The sequence below is a fragment of the Silurus aristotelis genome (genome assembly GCF_946808225.1).
Source record: "Silurus aristotelis genome assembly, chromosome: 2".
Lineage (NCBI taxonomy): Eukaryota > Metazoa > Chordata > Actinopteri > Siluriformes > Siluridae > Silurus > Silurus aristotelis.
In genome coordinates this window covers 27,908,666-27,930,768 of record NC_139575.1, presented here as the reverse complement: position 1 = coordinate 27,930,768, position 22,103 = coordinate 27,908,666, and the positions used below count along the sequence as shown (strand labels likewise).

Below are 22,103 nucleotides of genomic sequence, written 5' to 3'. Positions count from 1 at the left end.
AAGCCAAGGGAGTTCCAGCCAGGGTGCCACTTCTGCTTTAAAATACAACCTGCAAGTTTCTATCCTGCTGGCAAGGCCTGTACAAGGTCCTTAAGAAAATCGGCCCAGTGAACTATTGCCTGCAGCAGCTGGGTACAACAAACACTCAAATATATCACAGTAAAGTGTTAAAAATATTGAAAAGACAAATCCTGCTGTGTCAGTGTTTTTGCACCTCAACCACAGATCCTGCGGGGTGTAGCTTGGTCCAAAAGGGGAGAGGATCTAACACCCAGGCAACGGCAGGACTTAACAGAGATGGTTGATCAATTTGCGAACGTCTTTTTGACAGTGCGGGGTCAGACCCACCTAGTGCAACACAAAATTAAGTCTTTGCTGAGGGTGGTAGAGCGCCAACGTCCAAATAAGGTTCCAAATGCCCGTCGTCGCACAGGACAGAATAATCAAGCAGTCTGCCAGCCTCTAGTTGGCTGACCATCATCGTTGTGCCAAAGCTAAACGGGTGCCTCAAATTATGTAACAACTTCCGCAAGCTCAAACAGGTCTCCGAGTTTGACAGCTACCCACTTCCTAAAATAGACGACCTAGTAAACCACCTGGGAAGAACCAGGTTCATCTCTACTTTGGACCCAACAAAAGGATACTGCCAGTTAGCCCTGTCCCTGGAAATCAAAACCTAAAATGGCATTCGGCACCGCCAGCGGACACTGGGCTAAGGACTCAAGCACCTGGAAAGACAATCATTTCGAACACGACTGTCAGAGAGGTGCTGAATGGACAGCGCCACTCCAGCACCCATGTTGTGGAAAGCCCCAGAGCACATGGCATGTTGGCGAGATGGGGAAATCAGACTCGACTGGAACCTAATAAGGAGAGCAGCGGCTCCTTACCATCTTTGAGCAAAGAAGAGCCTATAGAAGGAGACCCTGAAGACAGCAGAATGGAAAATGCAGCAGCAGCAGAGACAACTATGTCAAACTAGGGGCCCCTACGGTGCCAAAGATCTGCCTCGGACCAGTGGCAGAGAGTTTGGCAGAAGTGTTCCATTTTGCCTCAGTCAATTGTAACTAAACTCTAGTCCAGAGAAGTTGCGTTTTTAACACATTACTTTTTTTTTGCATGATTTGTGGAGGGCACAGCAAGCTGATTTGTTCACAGACACTGATTTCTGGACCCAATGCAGTGATTGCCATACCAAAATCATACCTGTTTCAAATGCAGTGCTGTCTGAGGGCACAAAATTCACATTCCAAGCATCAAATAATAATTGGTCTTCACAATTTGATGTTGAAAATAATTCCAGATTGTTTTTTAAGACAGTTTTTGCAGATTGGTGAACCCCTCTCCATCTTAACTTATGAGAGACTCTGCCCATATTACTGATTACATATTACTCACCTGTTGCCTAATTAGTAAATTTTTCTTTATAAACAATATAAACAATATAAACACTTACTTGTGTAGCAAGTAAGTGTTTTACCCCATCCTAACTTTTTTTGATATGTTGAATGAAATATGGGTTCATAAAATTTGCACATACTTGCATTCCGATTTTATTTACAGTTTACACAGTGTCCCAGATCTTTTGGTTTTGGGGTGATAGCTAGATAAATCCCGTCAACGCATTTAAAACAAATTACTAACAATATAAACCATGGGCCTGTCTCTGTGTGCACTTTCTTGGCCATTATTTGAAAGCATGGAAACAAAACAGAGCTAAATCAAATGTTCCATATTGTTTTCCAACCAAAATTTTACATCAAAGTAATTCACATGTTTCTTTTACATGTCTTTTTATTTTCTAGAAGTTATATATTTAGTCAACTGTAGTAACACTCTCCCCATGTCAGTTTGGCTAAAACTGCTAATTAATTATACAGTTATTATGGTAGAGTCTGGCAAAAATTCCCTCCTTCTGTTAAATAAAAATAAAAAGATTCTGGAATATTTTAACTTAGACAGTTTGCATTAATTATAATATTAGAGGCTTAAAATCCCTCTCCCTGAAAATATTTAAATTCACCAGCTCATAATTTAATGCTGTAGTTGCCAAAGCAAATGATCAAAGAGGGCTGTTGGTTGTGCTCTTGCCAGTTGGCTAAATGGAAACACAGCTCGAAAGTGTCCTTTGTGGTTTGACTTTCGTCTTGATATGATCCATATAAGTAGGTTACTAATATCCATATCAGTATCAGTATTGGAGAGTACCAAAAACATGTGCCCATATTTGTACTCAGTCTGGGATAGAAAATAGTATTGATGTACTGGGAAGTGCATATTAAATAACCTTATGTGCCACAGTGATGTTGAAATGCACAAATAGCTATGAGTTCAAAATGTTGGATTTAATTAAAATACATTTGCATGTAGATATCATCAAGGTCTTAAAAAAACAAAACTTTGCAGAAGTTCTCCTAGATTGATTGTTTTTAATAATGAGACAAAGCAGTGAACTGCATCTTCAATTAAGACCAAGATTTCAGACAGAATAAACCACTGCTGGAAAGACTTAATATGTCCATTTAGGTGCACACACACCCACCCTCTGCTGCTGGATTTTAAGTCTTCCTTTAACAAGGCAAGGCTGCTGAAACCACATGGCTTCTTACGGTCACCCTCCATTTGCTGAGGGCAATCTAAGAACAATCTAACTTGGCTTAACATCTCTGAACGGGAAAAACCTTTATGTCTGTCCAGCCTTGTTTTCTTGGCGTGAGTGTGTACTTCCCAGAAGAAGATCTGTTGCATTGCTATTTTTAGATAATCTAAGAGCTAGCTTTTGGCTCACTGATATGATATACTAGCCATACAGATAAATCCTGCATTAGCTTGTTTAACTGCTGCACAAGTTAATTACACTCATTAAAAATAGCATGTAAAAATAGCAAGTTAATTTTGCAATAGACAAAACAAAAGTCTGACATTATAGTCCATGACAAGGCACATTAGGGGGAGGCTACCTAGTTGTCAAAAACTAAAAAAAAAAAAAAAAAAAAAAAAAAAAAAAAAAAAAGAAATTTTTTAATTTATACTTTTTTCAACTCAGAACATCCCCAGGATATATGTGTAGGCTATAATTACAAACCATATATTAACCCACATTCACACATTTCATAATACTATGTTGTGTGAAAGACAACATTGTTAGTTTTAAATACTGTTTCATTACTGACAATACATAATCTAAAGCTACCTTTAGCCTTTCTGCTTTAAACAGATGTCTTGTTATTTGTCAAACTGTTCATGAATAACTTGGCTAATTCCAAATAAACTGCCTTAATTTATTCTAAATACCCAAAAAGCTCAGACAAGGACCTCAAATCATTTTCGCCACATGCAATTAAAATAGGAAAGAGTTTTTATATTCTGAACAGGGAAGAAAAATTGCAACAAGCAATTTTTTTTTTCTACCTGCATAACAGCAGCAACAATTATGGCATTAGCTGCCCTCTTTAAACCAATGTTATTTCTGTGCTGAATATGTTCAGAAATAGAACTGAAGAATGCATCTCAATGATCAAACTGGATATGGATGGATTTTTCTTAAATGTGATATTCATACATATTATATTAATATACAGTATATACACACAGTTCTAATCATTGACTCGGATTTTGGATATGTTTGCCTCAGATACATTGGCTGAGCTGTACAACATGCTTTTCCCCATTTCCTTAATATTTTGATGTTTAGCATGGGCATGATTGGCGTAATTGGCAATTTTCAACATGCACATGTGAGTACAAAGACATTGACAAGAATATTTTAATAAATAAAGCCTATTGCTCTTACAGTATGTAAAATATTATCAATGATTAGATTAAATTTTTGGTAGCTATCTAACCAGCTAACTGTGATTTGATTGAATTCAAACTTGATTTGGAAACAGACATTTTTTACCTTTTGAAAAATGAGTAAAATTTGAGAAAGAAAATCTTCAGAGCAAAAAATAATGAATCACTTATCATCTTACAGCTGTAAGGGATGACAAGTCAGATTAAAGTTGCTTGTGAATAGGATGAATAAAAGGTGTATGGAGACCAGAAAGATAAAGTGAAAAAGGAAAGTGCTGACTCACTTACGCTGCTAATTACGACCTTAATATTAACTGGAGAAAAAACGGCATTGAACATTGTGTACAAGAGGCTGTGCGTACTACAAAGAGGAAGTAGCACCACGATAATTTAAATGTGTTTGCAGAAGTATCCTTCAAACTATTTAATAAATGACAAACAAACAAATAAAAAATATCGCATTAAGACATGTTACTAGTGGAGTAGCCTATACAGCAATCTTAGTTTTCCAGGCTTAAGATACTGCAAAGGCATTTGGTAACTGAAACTAAGAACTAAAAATAGTACAAATGCATTTGGGGTTGACCAACCATGATCAGCCATGTTGAGATTTTTAATTACTAATACAGAAAAAAAAAACACCATATTGAACAGTAGCACAAACATACATAAATTAGGTTAGCCTTGCCTTCTGTTCAACTCAATCAAACAGCAAAGCAGAGAAAGTCACAAAGAAATCAAACTTTCTATAAAATTAATAATTATTTACCACAGCTCAGAGCACAGGCATGGCATTAAAGATGTTTCTGCTCTGATTTATTGACCAAAATCAAACGCTGGGTGACTGACCTCAGAGGGCAATGAGTTGGCAAAAATAGAGGATGGGAGGAGAATATAGATGAAAAAAAAAAGAGAGAAATATCTGCTTACCGAAAAGAAAACTTCTGGCCACATTCATATTCTCATCGAGTCATTCGCTCAGCTTTGTAATCATTTTCCTCCCTACTTTTCTGCAGCTGAGCCGCCTCATATGGAATATGAGAGCTAATCGATGCTAGCGCTTGCAAGTGCAGAGAGTTACGGAAAAAAAGGGCTGTGGGGAATGGGGCGAGGCGCATTGATTCAGAGCCGAAGTCAACTGCATGAGACTGGGAAGGATGGCCACTTCCTTAATCACTTCTTTAAGCTTAACCATAACTTCTTTAACTGGAACACATTGTCTGCAATGATCATGTAGACATGTGCACAGGCACAAGGCCAAAACACAGTTGTATGTTCAACTACTATATATATATATATATATATATATATATATATATATATATATATATATATATATATATATATATATATATATATTTATTGCTCTGATTACAACACATCTCATTTATATCTTACTATATATTATAAACCTCTCCACTGTATTTCTTTCTTGTTTTAAAAGAACATACAATAAAATGTTTTGAGCAGAAGTTTAACAAAACTGTGTTTTTGTTTCACTTTTAGCAGATTTGTTTCTTTGGATGCCTCATTCAGTCCAGACACGCTTAACTGGCATGGTTAAAGAACTACTGTACTGCCAAAGTACAGAAATACTTTAATGTACTGACAATGTAACATTTACGAATAATAAAAACCTCCAACCACTCCCCCTTTCTGTCCAATATAATCTCCCGGTCTGCCCCTACTTTGTTTCTCTCTCTCTATCTTTCTCTCACTGTATTTGTGAGTGTGCATAAGGATCACTTTACTGGCATGGCAGTGTAGTATAGCAGTAGCAGCATTACTAACACATATAATTGACATATCGGAACATATTCAGAAGTAATACAATTCTCTCTCTCTCTCTCTCTCTCTTGCTCGCTCTCTCTCTCCGTATTTGTGTGTTGTGTACGTGCATAAGGATCACTTTACTTGCATGGCAGTGTAGTATAGCAGTAGCAGCATTACCAACACACAAAATTGACATATCTGAACATACTCAGAAATAAAAAAATTCTCTCTCTCTCTCTCTCTCTCTCTCTCTCTCTCTCTCTCTCTCTCTCTCTCTCTCTCTCTCTTCTTTCTGTCAGATCAATTCTGGATAGATTTGATTGCTCTCTCTCTCTCTCTCTCTCTCTCTCTCTCTCTCTCTCTCTCTCTCTCCCTCATCAATCATCATCAATTTACTGGTATGGCCAAAGCAGTTCATATATTGACATAGACATTCAGAAGTAGTAAAACTCTTTGTCCTGCGATCTCTCTCTCTCTCTCTCTCTCTCTCTCTCTCTCTCTCTCTCTCTCTTTCCCATATCTCTCCAGCTCTCTCTTACCCTCACATCCAGTAATCACTCGGCTCCTCTGGGGCTTGCAGACAGCAGCAGTGAGTCATAGAGGCAGCATTCCCGCTAGTGTGGATAGACCCGCCATGGCCATCTCTTCATCCCCATCTATTACTGGAGATCATGCGCTTCTCCTGCCACCTGTCCTAACACGGCCATGCTACACTTTTCTCTCTCTCTCTCTCTCTCTCTCTCTCTCTCTCTCTCTCTCTCACACTTCTGTCCTGATACAGTCATGCTAGACTGTCTGGCCTATGCAAACCCCACGGGCCAGAGACAGCACTCCCAGTGAATTAATTAGTGTGCCATTAAGCATGCAGTCTTCTGTGAAAATGCCATCAGGAAAAAAAATACAGTACTATAGTGTCTACCAAACAACATCTGTCCATGGACAAGTCCTTATATCACCAATTCTGTATTAATTAAGACACCAGTAACCTCTGGGGTGGTGAAAGTAAAGAGCAAAGGTATGTATGAACAAGGTTGATAAATACAGTACATGATCATAGGAATCTCACAGGCAAAGCATATGTCCCTCTTGTCCCTCTTAGAGGCAGATGTAAAGGAAAGAGGGGTATGGAGACGGATGGTCCGCTGTGGTGACCTCTAATGGGAGCAGCCGAAAGAAGATTAAGAAGAAGAGGCCCACATCTTGGGGAGTGATGCGGACTGCATTAAAATGTGAATTTAATGGCTGAATTGGCCTAAAGTCTTAAGCATACCATCTCTGCATACTTGGTCAGTAATCCCTACCTCTCACTGTTTTTCAGAAGCTTGCCTTCTTTCCTCCATGAGAAGGAGGCCTTAGGGGATGCATGTGGCCGGCATTCAATGATGACTTCACCTCCTCTTTGAGCAAGTGTGGACTTCTTAACTGGACCTTTAGAAAAGTCTGGAGGAAAAGCTTTATAAAACAGCAAAAGTGTTTTTTTATTTGCTGTCTGTTCTAGGTAATATCTTAGTTTGTGTTTTTATGTTACAATGTCAGAATATATTTAGCCTTCTTATGATGCTCAGATAAAAACAAAGTCACTCACCTAAAACTTTGAGTTCAGCACTAGCATGAATGACACCATGCTCATTCTCAGCCAAACACTGATACATCCCTGAATCCTGTTGGGTAACTTTAGAGAGCATGAACTTGCCTCCATTAATAAGGATTCTGTCCTAAGGACAAAATTACACCATCAACAGTGACTACAATGTGCTAATACAAACTATATTGTTAAAAAGATTCTAACTAAGGCAGGTAAGGCAACTGACAGTTTTAGCATAATACCATGCATTTTTATTAGTTTATCTTTTGAATAATATCCATATAACTTGAAGAATGCTAATGTGTATAATGCACCAAATTAACACCAATATTTGATAATTAATATATCTTTATTTTTAAACAGGTTCACCTGGCATGCACATAACTGAGAGGAGTTTGGAAGGCATAGCAAATGAAATTTCTCACCTCTGACACCATGGTCTGTCCGTTCTTAAGCCATTTGTACACAGACTGGGGTTTCCCATTAGCCCTGCATTCCCAGTGCAGATCGGCATCGATGGCCATGTAGGCATCATGCAGTGTCTGGGCCCAATGCAGATGTTCCAAATCTACAGTCAAGAGCAGAGCAGACAACTTCTGTTCCAACAATCAAAATGATTAAAACAATAGTCTTTCCACTTTTTTTCTTTATCCCTTTTACAATCATCCCTTATTTTCCCTGACCATTGATTTTGTAGGGAAAAACTGCATGTCATCTTAAAAATAGCTCAGTACTCCATAAACCACCAAACAGTGGGGTTAATTGTTACACATTAATTCTAGATTAACCTGTCTTTATGAGCAGTATGAGCAAAATTGCTTTTCACCACCAATCTAAAGACTGATGCTTCAGCCATTTTAATTAGCCTGGCTTGGCCAACCAGCATTAAGTCATTTTCATCTGCAGATTATTCATTATTCAGTAGTGGTTACCATGCTGCCCAATTTCTGACATACAATTAAAGTATGTATTGTACATCTTGTATTGATTTCACTGTTGAAAAGGTAAAAGAGCTACTAAGCGTCAAAATAAATAGATGAGATTAAGTAATACGTTTTTTGTAGAATTGACTTGAAGTTTATTTAGAGCACTCACGGCATAAATGTAGTTTGGCATTTCTCTTGCTGAATGCACATAAAATGCATTCAATTTACACCGGTCATATGTGGTTTTCTTTACATTATTAACTATTTGTAACTTGTAGTTACCATTAAATATGAGATGTCCTTTTGCAATGCTACGGCCTCTGGTGTTCTCTGCCACACATTCATAAAAGCCAGCATCCTCAGGCCGGAAATAAGGGATCTCCAGGACGCCATTTGATTGATTGATTTTCATCTTTCCAGGAAAAGGGCTTCTGTCTGCTCTTCTCCAAGAGATAGAAGGTACTGGACTGTGCCAAAGAACAGGCCATGTTAGTACTAATGCAGTTTATTTAGAGAAACACATATAGAAATGTAGAAATGTTAACCTTTATTCTCTTTCATAAAGTTTTTCTGTTGCTAAAATTTTTTAATTAGAAAAATGTCCATAGAACCTTCTTCCAGTTATTTACTACCCAATTCTTGATTTATCTTGCCTTTGACCTTGTTTGTTACATAAGCAAAAGTGACATAAATGTCTCAAAAATTATATTTTTATTGCGCCGCGCTGATTGTGCCACACATTCTGCTGGCATTTTCTATGCGACCGCTCCACTCCCGGAGAGCACTCCTTGGAGGTGTGCTCTCACTCCTCGAGGTTAAAAATAACTAAATAAATAAAATAAAATAAAATAAATGATAATAATAATAACAATACTACTACTACTATTAATAATAATAATAAATAATAATCTGGTTTTTTTCTTTTAGCTAGGCTGCCATAGCGAGTCTTGCCGGAGTCCAAACTGCACAGCGACATAAACTTTCATACAACAATAAGGACACATAATAATCCATATCCTTCTCTTCCAGTCACCCCTCTTTTCTCTCTCTCTCTCTCTCTCTCTCTCTCTCTCTCTCTCTCTCTCTCTCTCTCTCTCTCTCTCTCTCTCTCTCGTTCGAGTTAAACATGCTCCTCTACGGATCTTCCCACTTCGTCCAGGCTTGCCTCTGGATAGTGTTCTCTTTGTTTGGAGGCCACTCTGTGCAGCTGGGGACAGTTTCTCATCAACACCTTGGGTGGTTCCATTAAAATTTCATAGTAAGAACTGGAGCTTTGAGGATAGATTTGGACAGTAGTTAATGTCAACAGTCTGCTACATTGACTCAGGAATACAGTTTGCTTTTGATCACCATCACTGTACCCCGCAACAATGTATATCGGTAATAAATTGACATTCGGTGCAACCCAGATGAGGATAGGTTCCCTCTTGAGTCTGGTTGCTCTCAAGGTTTCTTCCTTATGCCATCGCAGGGAGTTTTTCCTTGCCACAGTCGCCAACAGCTTGCTCATCGGGGACAAACTTACACTTCTAAAGAACATATTAATTTTGTATCACCACATTGTCTAAAGCTGCTTGAAGACAATGTTTATTGTTAAAAGCGCTATACAAATAAAAATACATTGAATTGAATTGATGCTATCACATCATCTTATGAGTCCTCTGGTCTCCCCGCTCCCTTCGGGGTCAGAGCTCACTCCTCCCGGAGTGTGGCTGCCTCAAAATTTTGGTCCTCTGGAGTTTAACCTCCAAGACATATGTAACCACTCATGGCCCTTTAGTCTTCCTCTAGCTATGTTTGACACTCACACACTAGGCAGGGACTAGTTTTACATTTACATTTGCGGCATTTAGCAGACGCCCTTTAGCGTCTGCTATAGCGACATACAAAAGTGCTTTCAGTCGCTAGCAATGAATAAATCTACACTGGTACGCAAGATTACAAACTTAATATAAATATAACTCTTGAATTCTACAAAGCAAACTTGGAAAGTGCTAATTTAAGTGTCTCAGGAGGAGGTAGGTCTTCAATCGTCGCTTGAAGATAGCCAGGGACTCCGCTGTACGAACATCTAGGGGAAGTTCATTCCACCACCTCGGTGCCAGAACAGAGAAGAGCCTTGAAGTATACTTGCCTCTAATTCTAAAAGAAGGCGGTACCATTCACGCAGTGCTGGAGGATCTCAGACAACGTGGTGCAGTGCGAGATGTGATGAGGTCTCTGAGGTAAGATGGCGCTGGTCCATTTTTGGCCTTGTAGGCAAGCATTAGTGTTTTGAATTTGATACGTGCAGCTACTGGAAGCCAGTAAAGGGAGCGCAGCAGTGGGGTGGTGTGGAAGAACTTGGGCAGATTGAACACGAGTCGTGCAGTTGCGTTTTGGATCATTTGCAGTGGATGAATAGCGTTCAGGGGGAGACCTGCCAGCAGAGAGTTGCAGTAGTCGAGTCTTGAAATGACAAGAGACTGAACAAGCACCTGGGCAGCCTGTGTGGACAGAAATGGTCGAAATCTTCGGATGTTGTAGAGAAGACTGGTCAGTCTTGGCGTGATTGGACACTCGTTCCCAAAGCGTTTCGACGCAGCTTGAGTTCCTGAAAGGGAACGTCTCTAGGTTACGTATGTAACCCTTGTTCCCTGAGGGAATGAGAAGCTGTGTCTCTGTGCCACAACTTCGGCATCCCTGCAGCACTTCCTTCTCCCTTACAGATGCTGGCCCTGCTCACTCTGTATGCGTTTTATAATTCCTGGTCTACACAGAAAGTACACAGATTATTTTAGAGCGTGAACACAGGGGCGCATTCCCGAAGCATTTCAACTCTGTGTCTCGTTTTTCTCAGGGAACTAGGGTAACGTAACCTATACGTAACCTAGAGACGTTTGTATTTAAGTGAACCAGTGTTTATTTATTCAATGATAGGGACTCAAAGCACTTTTGCATGTCACTCTGGATAATGGTGTCTGCTAAATGCTGTAAATGTAAAGTCGATTGCACATGGCACCATGTTTCTCGAAAACACAGCATATTAGCACAAACACCTAATGGTAACTGTCAAACACTGGTGGAGAGGTGAGAATTTAAGCTTGTTTTTTCAGCCACAGGACCTGGGCAACTTGCAGTCATTGATGTGACTATGAACTGCTCTGTATACCAAGCTAAATTCAAATGCAAGGCCATCTGTCTGTCAGCTAAACTTTGGCTAATTCAGGCCATGCAACAGGACAATGATCCTAACAACACCAGAGAAACAACATCATCATGTTGCAATGGCACAGTCAAAGTCCCAACCTCAACTCAACTTAAATGCTGCGGCAGGGCCATAAAAGAGCTTTGCATAAACAAATGCCAATTTGACAAGTATTGTTTTCATAACATCACAAGCTTTTTGGCAAAAATCTTGTATTAAAAAATTAAACCATTCTCTAATGTTTTCTCCAGCAAATCTTAAAGCTTTGTTGGCCACAAAGTCTAATTTATAATTCACCTTGCTTAATCGAACTAAATGCTTTTTCTTCTGCCATATCCAATCTGGGCAGGTCATAAACTGACTGGTCAATCTTATGGGTCAACGCTAGTTCCCAACTGGTCCATATACCCTGATGTCGCATCACCAAAATCCTGCAGGCACAAACTTTCTCTACAACTGCTCATTTGTCTTCCTAACTCAAATGGATTAGCTGACTTCTCTCTATCCCTCTATTGCAGTATAGCAGTTATTGAGTGTTACCCAATTTAGGGTGCAGACCCTTGATGCCCTGGTTCACATTTTTCCAGAATATCTGCTCTCTCCCCAGCTGTCACCACACCACTCTAACCTAACCTGATTGAACTTGTTTTATTATACACATTACAATAGCGTTTTTTTGGTAGGCTATGTTATATAAAAATAGCAGAATCTGATTTTTTTAGTTGACATTTTATATTCCTGATTTGTTTTCTTCAGGTGAAAAGGCAAGTGCTAATGTAAAAGCAGTGATCCATATAGTATTACAAATCATATAGTTCATACACTATTTAACTTTTCTACTCTGGCAACCTCAGAACCATATACAACAAATAAATAATTTGCTGAATGTGAATGGATTACCTGGAAAATCAATTTAGGCACATATGTAGCCTACTCTTTGACTAAGCTTAATTGTTATAATCAGAATTAAAAATGTACCATTTGGAATTACAGTCTTTATTTAAGTTGGTTTAACTGGTACGCCATAATTGGGAATATATAAGCTGGTGCACCAGATTGGTGATACTGATAAAAGCAAGGTTAAACTAATCAATATGACTTCAATGTAATGTCAAAATATAATATTATTCGTATGTTTGTGGTTATGTTTGAGTTAGGCATATCTTGGACTTCTTTATATAGTTCTAATCCTGAATAGACATTCATTATATTGGCCTATTACCAATAATAGGCCCTCTTATCATATAACTCATCATTAATTAGAAAATTGAAAACACTGATAAAATAAATAATTGACAAGGTTATGGTTAGATTATTCTGTTCTGTTGTTATTATTATTATGATTGTCATCATAAGACAATGTGCAATATTACATATGTATTATATATTGTAAATATTACAGATTTTGCCTATATAAAACAAAGCATGGACTTTGGGATAGATTTAGAATTTTGGCATTATGCTATTTTGTAATACAGACCCAGAAAACATTTCATCAGAAAGATTTTGGACAGCTCCTCACCCACTCATTTCATTCCAACTATTAGTCACAATACCTTCATATAACAAAGTATATTAAATTCCACAATATCTACTATTTTGTGTATTTTAATTGTACGTGGAGGTAATTTTATTCTGAAATGCAACTGAAGTTTGTGAGAGTAACTGTTGCAAAAAAAAAAATGTAATAGTGGGCCTTTTTTTAAGTATTATATTTTTAAAGTAAAAAGATAGTTTGGTGTTACAATTGGCCGTGTAATTAAGAGCAAAATAATATCTATATATACAGTACAGACCAAAAGTTTGGACACACCTTCTCATTCAAAAAGTTTTCTTAATTTTCATGACTATGAAAATTGTAGAGTCACACTGAAGGCATCAAGGGCTATTTGACCAAGAAGGAGAGTGATGGGGTGCTGCGCCAGATGACCTGGCCTCCACAGTCACCGGACCTGAACCCAATCGAGATGGTTTAGGGGTGAGCTGGACCGCAGAGTGAAGGCAAAAGGGCCAACAAGTGCCAAGCATCTCTCGGGGAACTCCTTCAAGACTGTTGGAATTGTATTTCCAACAGTTGTTGAAGTTGTATTTTTAAAGATCCAGAGCATGTATACAGTCATGTAGTAAAGCTAATACAGATATGTATGATAAACCTTAATTTATACCCCTTTATACTCGTACATAAGTTCTTAAAAACAGTCCCCCTTCAGGAACTCGAGCTGTCTACTGTAATGCATTACTAGGTGGATGTCCTGCATCATTAATAAACAAGCTTCAGTTAGTTCAGAATGCCGCAGCAAAAGTTTTTACTAGGTCAAGAAAATACGATCATATAACCCCAATCTTATCGTCCCTACATTGGCTTCCTATTAAGTTTCGAATAGACTACAAACTACTGCTACTCACTTATAAAGCACTAAATGGTTTGGCTCCCATGTATCTATCCAGTCTCTTAACACGCTACAATCCGTCACGCTCCCTGAGATCTCAAAACTCTGGGCTTCTAGTAGTTCCTAGAATAGCAAAGTCCACTAAAGGCGGTAGAGCATTTTCACATTTAGCTCCTAAACTCTGGAATAGTCTTCCTGACAGTGTTCGGGGTTCAGATACACTCTCCCAGTTTAAGTGTAGATTAAAAACATATCTTTTTAGCAAAGCCTACACATAACACACATCACACACATCACATCATAACCTTGTGCTCCAGAACATCTGATCACATGCACATTATCAACTTGTGCTGTTAATATCATGAACAGCAGCGACGCTAATTCCTCTCCACTGCTTCTCTTTCTCTCCCCATCCCGAGGCATCCTGAGGTTTGGCCAGCTCCAGTCACGTCCCACCTCGTGAAGATTATGGACCTATGGATGATCATGGAGAAGTAGATGCCGAGTGTTTAAAGGCCCTGGCATGGAGAAGCTGATGCTGGATCTATGATGATCACAAATTGTTCTGTATTGTTGAAAGATTTATGACCAAACTTTTGATGTCACCCATATGAGGATGGGTTCCCCTTTGAGTCTGGTTCCTCTAAAGGTTTCTTCCTCATATCATCTAAGGGAGTTTTTCCTTGCCACTGTCGCCACGGCTTGCTCATCAGGGACAAACGCACACCATTCACCTTCACTGTTGTTTTCTGTAAAGCTGCTTTGAGACAATGTCTGTTGTAAAAAGCGCTATACAAATAAACTTGACTTGACTTGACTTGTCTACACTCTGAATCACATGTGTAATCTGTCCAATGGAATCGTGGTGTCACCGGCGGGGTTACGTCATGACCAGAAAGCTATGAAAGCACATGAAGTAAAGCCGGTGCTAGCTTCTGATTGTTCATTAAGCGCTCTATGTGTGCGTGTTTTCCAGCCCGTGAGTCGCTTGCTTGGAAGTGGAACGTGTTAGTTCGGTTTCCGAGAGAGCTGGCTGCGTACATTCTGTGCATATTGGCGCTCAGTCTGTGCATATTCTAACCCAGCCATTGGGGCTGCACAAGCCAGTGCACTTTTAGTGCCGGTCCCAAGCATGGATAAATGGGAAGGGTTGCGTTAGGAGGGGCATCCAGCGTAAAACATGTGCCAAATCAAGTGAAAAGGGAGTAAGGCCAGGAACATTGGAGGTGGTTTTAAACTGTTCTTTCATAGTGTGGATGGAAAGAGAAATGGTGTAGGTGTGATTCTGAAGGAAGAGTACAGTAAGAGTGTAGTGGAGGTGAAGAGGATTTCTGATAGGGTGATGAACATGAAGCTGGAAGTTGAAGGGGTGATGATAAATGTCATCAGTGCTTATGCTCCACAAGTGGGTTGTGAGAAGGAGAAGGAAACATCTGGAGTGTGTTAGATGAAGTGGTAGAAGGTGTACCTAGGAATGAAAGATTGGTGACAGGGGAAGATTTAAATGGGCATGTAGGTGAAGGGAACAGGGGTGATGAGGAGGTGATGGCTTTAAGGAGAGGAATGTGGAAGGGCAGATAATGGTAGATATTGCTGAAAAGATGGAAATGGCGAAGTGGTGAACACGTATTTTAATAAGAAGGAGGATCATAGGGTGATGTATAAGAGTGAAGGAATGTGCACACAGGTGGACTATGTTCTATGTAGGAGATGCAACCTGAAGAAGATTGGAGACTGTAAGGTGTTGGCAGGGGACAGTGTAGCTAGACAGCATCAGATGGTGGTCTGTAGGATGGTTTTGGATGTGAAGAAGGAGAGAAGGAGAGTGAGGACTGAAGGAAGAAAAAGATTGTGGAAACTGAAGGAGGAAGACTGTAGTGTGAAATTCAGGGAAGAGGTCAGACAGGGGCTCAGTGGTAAGTGATAAGGGAGGCAGCTAGAAAGGTACTTGGTGTGACATCTAGAAATAGAAAAGAAGACAAAGAGATGTAGTGGTGGAATGAGGAAGTGCAGAAAAGCATAAGAAGAAAGAGGTTAGCAAAACAGAATTGGAATCAATTCTATTGATGAGAAAAGTAGGCAGGAGTACAAGGCATAAGTACTGATTGCCCAGGCTGAGGAACCGAGCTGAGAAGGATGTGCAAGTTACTCTGCAAGTTAGAGCAATAAGGGATGGAGATGGGTGTGTGTTGAGAAGATGAAGGGAGTATTTTGAGAAGCTAATGAATGAGGAAAATAAAAGAGAGAAAAGATTGGATGGTGTGGAGATGGTGAAGCAGGAAGTGGATAGGATTAGTAGGGAGGAAGTGAGAGCAGAGATTAAGAGGATGAAGACTGGAAAGTCGGTTGGACCAGATGACATACCGGTAAAAGCATGGAGATGTTTAGGAGAGATGGCAGTGGAGTTTTTAACCAGGTTGTTTACCAAGATTTTGGAAGGTAAGAGGATGCCTGAGGAATGGAGAAGGAGTGTGCTGGTACCGATCTTAAAGAATAAGGGAGATGTGCAGACCTGCAGTAACTACAGGGGAATAAAGTTGATCAGTCACACCATGAAGTTATGGGAAAAGGTGACCATCTGTGACAAAAGTATGGTTTTATGCCAAGCACCACGTACGCATTATTTGCTTTGAGAATTCTGATAGAGAAGTATAGAGAAGGAGTTGCAATGTGTGTTTGTGAATTTAGAGAATGCGTATGACAGGGTGCCGAGAGAGGAATTGTGGTATAGTATGAGGAAGTCAGGTGTGCTAGAGAAGTATGTGAGGGTGGTGCAGGTCATGCATGCGGACAGTGTGACAGCATTGAAGTGTGCAGTAGGAACGACAGACGGGCCTAAGGTGGAGGTTGGACTGCATCAAGGATTGGTTCTGAGCCCTTTTCTGTTTGCAGTGGTGATGGACAGGTTGACGGACGAGGTCAGACAGGAGTCTCCATTGACTATAATGTTTGCGTATGATATTGTTATTCGTGGTAAGAGTAGGGAGCAGGTTGAGATGAGCCTGGAGAGGTGGAGGTACGCGCTGCAGAGAAGGGGAATAAAAGTCAGTAGGGCATGAAGCATCTCACTATACGGTGCCCGCCCTGCCCCAGCGCCCCAGGGACCTGATCCAATAACCCTGCCACGATCAGTGATTCAGGGCACAGCCAGCTCCAGCAAGCACCCTCCTTTGTTTTCATCCGGTATCATAGCGGACCCGGAGGATTTGCTGCCTCCTTGAAGGCTCTAGAGCTGCACTAGGGCGTAGCTTTAGCTCTAGGTGTACCAGAGGTCAGTCTTGAGAGACTGATACCCTTAAGAGACTACCTGGTAGCCTGGGAAGCTCTGCCAGACGTGTCTTGGTGGGCCATGTGTATTGTAGACAGTTGCTATACAATTCAGATTGTGTCTCATCTGCCACAGTTCGACGAGGTACGAGCAGGCTCTAGTCGTAGAACAAGAGACAAGCCCTCTCCGGAGGAAAGAGGCCATCAAGGTGGTCCCTCCATCAAACAGAGAGTCCAGGATTATGCCACGCTTTTCATTGGATTACATACATAATTCAAAGCATAGACAACACAGAAGCGTTCCCAAAGCATTGTTGATGCAGCTTTTCGTTCTCTCTGGGAAGCAGGGTTACATACGTAACCTGGAGACATTCCCAGGAACTGGGGTGCAGAATAGTTTAATAAATTGACAAAGCAATGCTCAAAATATTAATAGATCACAAAGGCATACACAGAAGAACATACTAAGAATATATATATTTTTAAATGAAACATAAATATTCCCTGTGAGAGTGACCCTTAAATGAAAACTAATGTAGATTAAATCTCAGCATTTTGGCTCCAAGGCCAAACTGTGGCATAATAGATCTAAAGGTGGCTAAAAGTCTGTTGGTCTTGTAATTAAATAATTGACCCAGTGTTTGCACTGGTCAAACAAATTTTCTTCAAAGTTCGCATCAATCCATGTAATATTAATTTTAATTAAATGTGCCATTAGTGTATAATTGCAATCCTGTTTCAGAAATAAGTTTAAAGTGGTTTTTGACTGGCTTGAAGCATTTCTCTGCTGCCTCATTTATTCATATTTGTCTTAATCACTACAATTAAACACGGTGTGTTATAATACAAAAAAGTGAAATTATTGAGTGCATACTAAATGATATGCATACTGTGTACTAATAAGATATAATGTAGTGTACAGCATATACAGAATGTCAGTTTACCCTCGTTTCTAAGTCTCTGGTTTGATTTTGGCAATGCTCTACATACAAATTAAAAAAGATGGGAGTAGTTCTTCCTAACTAAACAAATAATGTGCCTTTATGTTTTTTAGTTAGGAAGAACTACTCCCATCTTTTTAAGTAATAACAAACTGTAAAATGTCTATTTCTCACCAACAGAGTCTGCGAAGAATTAAATGTTATTATTTTTCCCCCCTGATCATTATCTCTGATTTAGTACATATTGAAAAGTCTACAAGGTAATATTTATTTTCAAAAAGATGCAATAGTTACGATATAAGAAATCAGTTCCAATAGGAACAGGAACAAGTTTAAAACATATAACTCTAATTGGCTAAAGTGTATTGGAGTGTCACGCTTTGATCAAGAGTCGTAAACCAAAATACGAATAGGACGTTTATTAGCCTTGGGAAACAAACAGAAGCTAGGAAGCAGCATGTACCGGAAAACGGGTATATTCCGAAAGACAGGTAGTCCAGGAATGATCGCCAGAATGAACCGTAGATCAGACGGTGAGTAAGGGACTTAAAAAGGGAGGGTGTAGATTGGAGACAGGTGAAGATGATTAGTATAAAGGAGAGGTGCTGAGAGTGTGCTGAGTGCCGAGGGGGGGCGTGGCCAGTTCCCTGACAAGGAGTTTAAAAACAAACAAATAAACAAAAGACTATCAAGTGTTGCACAAAAAAAAACTGTTTTATTTCACAAAATGTTAGCAATTTTTGAGGCATGTTTCAATGTATCCACGTTTGTAGGATATAAAGCATACTCAAAAGAAAGTGTGGGTACTGTAAAAGACAAAGTAATATCTACTCAATATTAACACAGTGCACCTATGTTTATTTTTGAGTCAGTGTGAGGGTGTTTTTGGGTAAGGGTGATGGAGCTGAAAAGGCAGATTATTATTATTATTATTATTATTATTATTATTATTATTAGTAGTAGTAGTAGTAGTAGTAGTGGTGGAAGTAGTAGTAGTAGTAGTAGTACTGTGAATTAACTGTAAGTAAACCAGCAATGATTATTTAGGTACATAACAGTAGTAGAATAATATTAATATATGGCAATATTTTACATAGAGGCTAAAAAAAACTGACTTATTTATTGCCTGTTGGGCTTTTTTTGTTGCCTTTACATACTATGCAGCATTACCTTTAGAAAATCAGAGGTCCCTAACCTCCCACAAAATCCCCGAATCATACCTTGCAGCTGTTTTTGCAATGATAAATGCCCTGTTCTCTCACCCTGGCCACATTTTGCTAAGATTAAAAGAGCCAGCATTTTCCTGAGATCTTTCGCTTAAATAAAGCTCAAAGATGTACTATGTGCCAAGTGTGCAAAGTCCTTGCTAGCTTCAAAAATCTCTGGAGGCAGACAAGGGTCCGTACGTTATTTGAACAGAGACCTACTTTCCTAAAGCGAAGCACTCCAGTCTAACTGATGATCCTTTAACGACATGCAGCATTTCTTCAAACTGGACTTCAATTTTAGGCTCATATTCACCCATCACAGCTGAAAAAAAAAGAATGAAAAATCAATTAATTCAAAACAGTAAATTTATTTTTTTTAAATCTGTGGCTTTTGCAGGAAGTACAACCCCGATTGCAAAAAAAATGGGTCGTTGTGTAAAATGTAAATAAATATAGAATGCAATGATTTGTAAATCTCATAAAACCTTATTTTATTCACAGTATAACAAAGTATGTAAATAAAGTTTGGAGAGAAGAATGTTGTCTTATTCGTATTTGATACAGGATTCTACCTGCTCAACAGTCCTAGGTAATTTTTGTCATATTTTTTTGTTTCACAATGTGCCAAATGTTTTCATTTGGTGAAAGGTCTGGACTGCAGACAAACCAGTTCAGCACTTGAACTCTTATACTACAAATCTATGCTGTAGTAACAGATGCAGTATGTAATTTAGAATGTCATGCTGAAATATACAAGGCCTTTCCTAAAAAAAAACTAATATAAACTATAAGTCAAAGATAAGCCATATAAAGACTATATACTTTTTAGCATCTATAGTGACTTTCCAGATATGCAAGCTGTCCATTTCTATAGACACTAAAGAATCATGCCTGTTTTTAATGCAGTGCTGCCAGAGGGCCCAAAGATCATGGGCATCCAGTATTGGTGTTTACCCTTGTATCCTGTGTACCAGATTCTCCAGATCTGCAAGTCAATGCATTCTGTTTTTATTCACGTTACACAGTCCCAATTTTTTACCTCTATTTTTAAATAAAGATAATGAAATAAATTACAGATTACATAAAGAAAAAAGATATACAAAGAATGATACAGCAATATAAATATAATAAAGAAAGATATGAATATAACATTTAGCTAAGTGTATACTTTGCCTTTGGCTTTTGGAGTAATTTTTATAAAGCTGACACTGGCTTCCACTAGTTGACACCGTGTGAGCAGCAGAATACTTAAATAAAACATTGAGGTCCCTCACCATCCTGGCGCAGCACCACAGGAGTTGGCGAGCTGTACACGGTGCCATTGGTCATTAGGTTCTTCACCACACATGTATAGTTGCCCACATCAGATGGCTCCACTTTAGCAATGTATAAGTTCCCTGTCCTCTGGGACACAAAGCGTCGATTGTCTTGGATGAGGACATTGGGATGCCCATTGTAAACCCATGAATATCTGATCTCTGGGAAAACAAGGTAAAGTAAAATAATTAGTGCATATTAATTATAGTAAATACATAACACAAGATGCATTAGAAGTTTTTAGTGATTTTCTTGAGACAGGACTGCATATGTGTAAAACTTTCTATTGGACAAATCATTCCATTAGTCTCTTATTTGATGCACTGGAAGGAACGGTGGTGAACCGGTGACAGGGGCATGGTCGGACAAGGCTCACTGATGCACATGAGGAGCAAAGGCTGGCCTGGGTGTTCTGATCTAACAGACAAACTCAAATTCCTGAAGGAGTTAATGCTGTTAATGCTTGACAGGTCAGGACTGTTTTGCCAGCATAAGGGGGACCAACAAAATTCTGAACAGATGTTTGTGATAATGTGAACATGACAGGATAGTTTCTGTTAGTGATGTGGGTTTGTACTATACATTTAATTCTATCTCTATATAAACCGTACATATATCCCTCATACATACAGTATATCACACAAAAACACACACACAAACACACACACACACACACACACACACACACACACACACACACACACACACACACACACATTATATATATATATATATATATATATATATATATATATATATATATATATATATATATATATATATATATATATACTAGCTATATATATACATACTATATATATATATATATATATACTAGCTACAGCAAACTGATGGGTAATAGAGCTGTAGGAGTATATGGCGTGCTTAAAGAATTTGGTAGCAGTCTTGTGTGCTTACATTGTTCCATGTACCATTACAATCATTTGTGCTGACCCTCATGACAAGCCAATTGAAGTGGAACAATAGGAGAAAACTGTGCTGAGCAACATAGCATGAGGCATTGCTTACATTAACACCTGGCTAGATTTGCCCCAGTTACTACAGATCTAATAGTCAGACTAATCATTGACAGCACTACAACATTTAACTAGCAGTTAAAAATAAATAAATTAATTAATTAATTACTGTAGCCCTCCACCAAGCTAGGCTTTATGGCAGAGTGGCTAGAGGGAAGGCCCTACTCTGTGCAAAACCTATGGAGGCCCACTTGGAGTTTGCCAACATAGTCTGAGAGTCCTTCAGAACATCTATATGTAAGGCCATCTATAGAGAGGTGTGTGCCTTCACAAATCATGCCCAATCTATATGTGTGTCACAGTTGGACTCCATTCAAGGTGTAGAAACATGAATCGAATTTGGAGGCACCTGGTCTAAATACTTGCTGAAAGCACTTTGTGTGTGTGTGTGTGTGTGTGTGTGTGTGTGTGTGTGTGTGTGTGTGTGTGTGTGTGTGTGTGTGTGTGTGTATGTGTAAACATTGTTGATAAAAGCAGTCAGAGAAAAATGGCCAGATTGGTTTGAGCTGCTTAAATAAGCCCTCTTTACAACTGTGGTGAGCAAAAAAGCATCTCAGCATGCACAAAACATAGAACTTTGAGATAGAGGTATACAACAACAGAAGACCACACTTGATTTCACTCCTGTCAGGCAGGAAAAGGAATCTGATGCTATAATTGGAACAGGCCCATTGAAG

The 22,103-nt window shown here is 39.1% G+C and overlaps 1 protein-coding gene across 1 annotated transcript in view; it reads right to left on the bottom strand.

Moving 5' to 3' along the window:
• cntn6 (contactin 6) overlaps window positions 1–22,103 on the bottom strand; it is a 157,569-nt gene that overhangs the window by 41,844 nt on the left and 93,622 nt on the right. The window contains exons 6-11 of the mRNA XM_083531976.1: window positions 20,347–20,550; window positions 19,292–19,394; window positions 8,362–8,546; window positions 7,579–7,721; window positions 7,154–7,283; window positions 6,870–7,020 (exon numbers count right to left, since the gene is read on the bottom strand). Coding sequence (XP_083388102.1) covers window positions 6,870–7,020; window positions 7,154–7,283; window positions 7,579–7,721; window positions 8,362–8,546; window positions 19,292–19,394; window positions 20,347–20,550 — 916 coding nt within the window. The remainder of the gene's footprint in view (window positions 1–6,869; window positions 7,021–7,153; window positions 7,284–7,578; window positions 7,722–8,361; window positions 8,547–19,291; window positions 19,395–20,346; window positions 20,551–22,103) is intronic.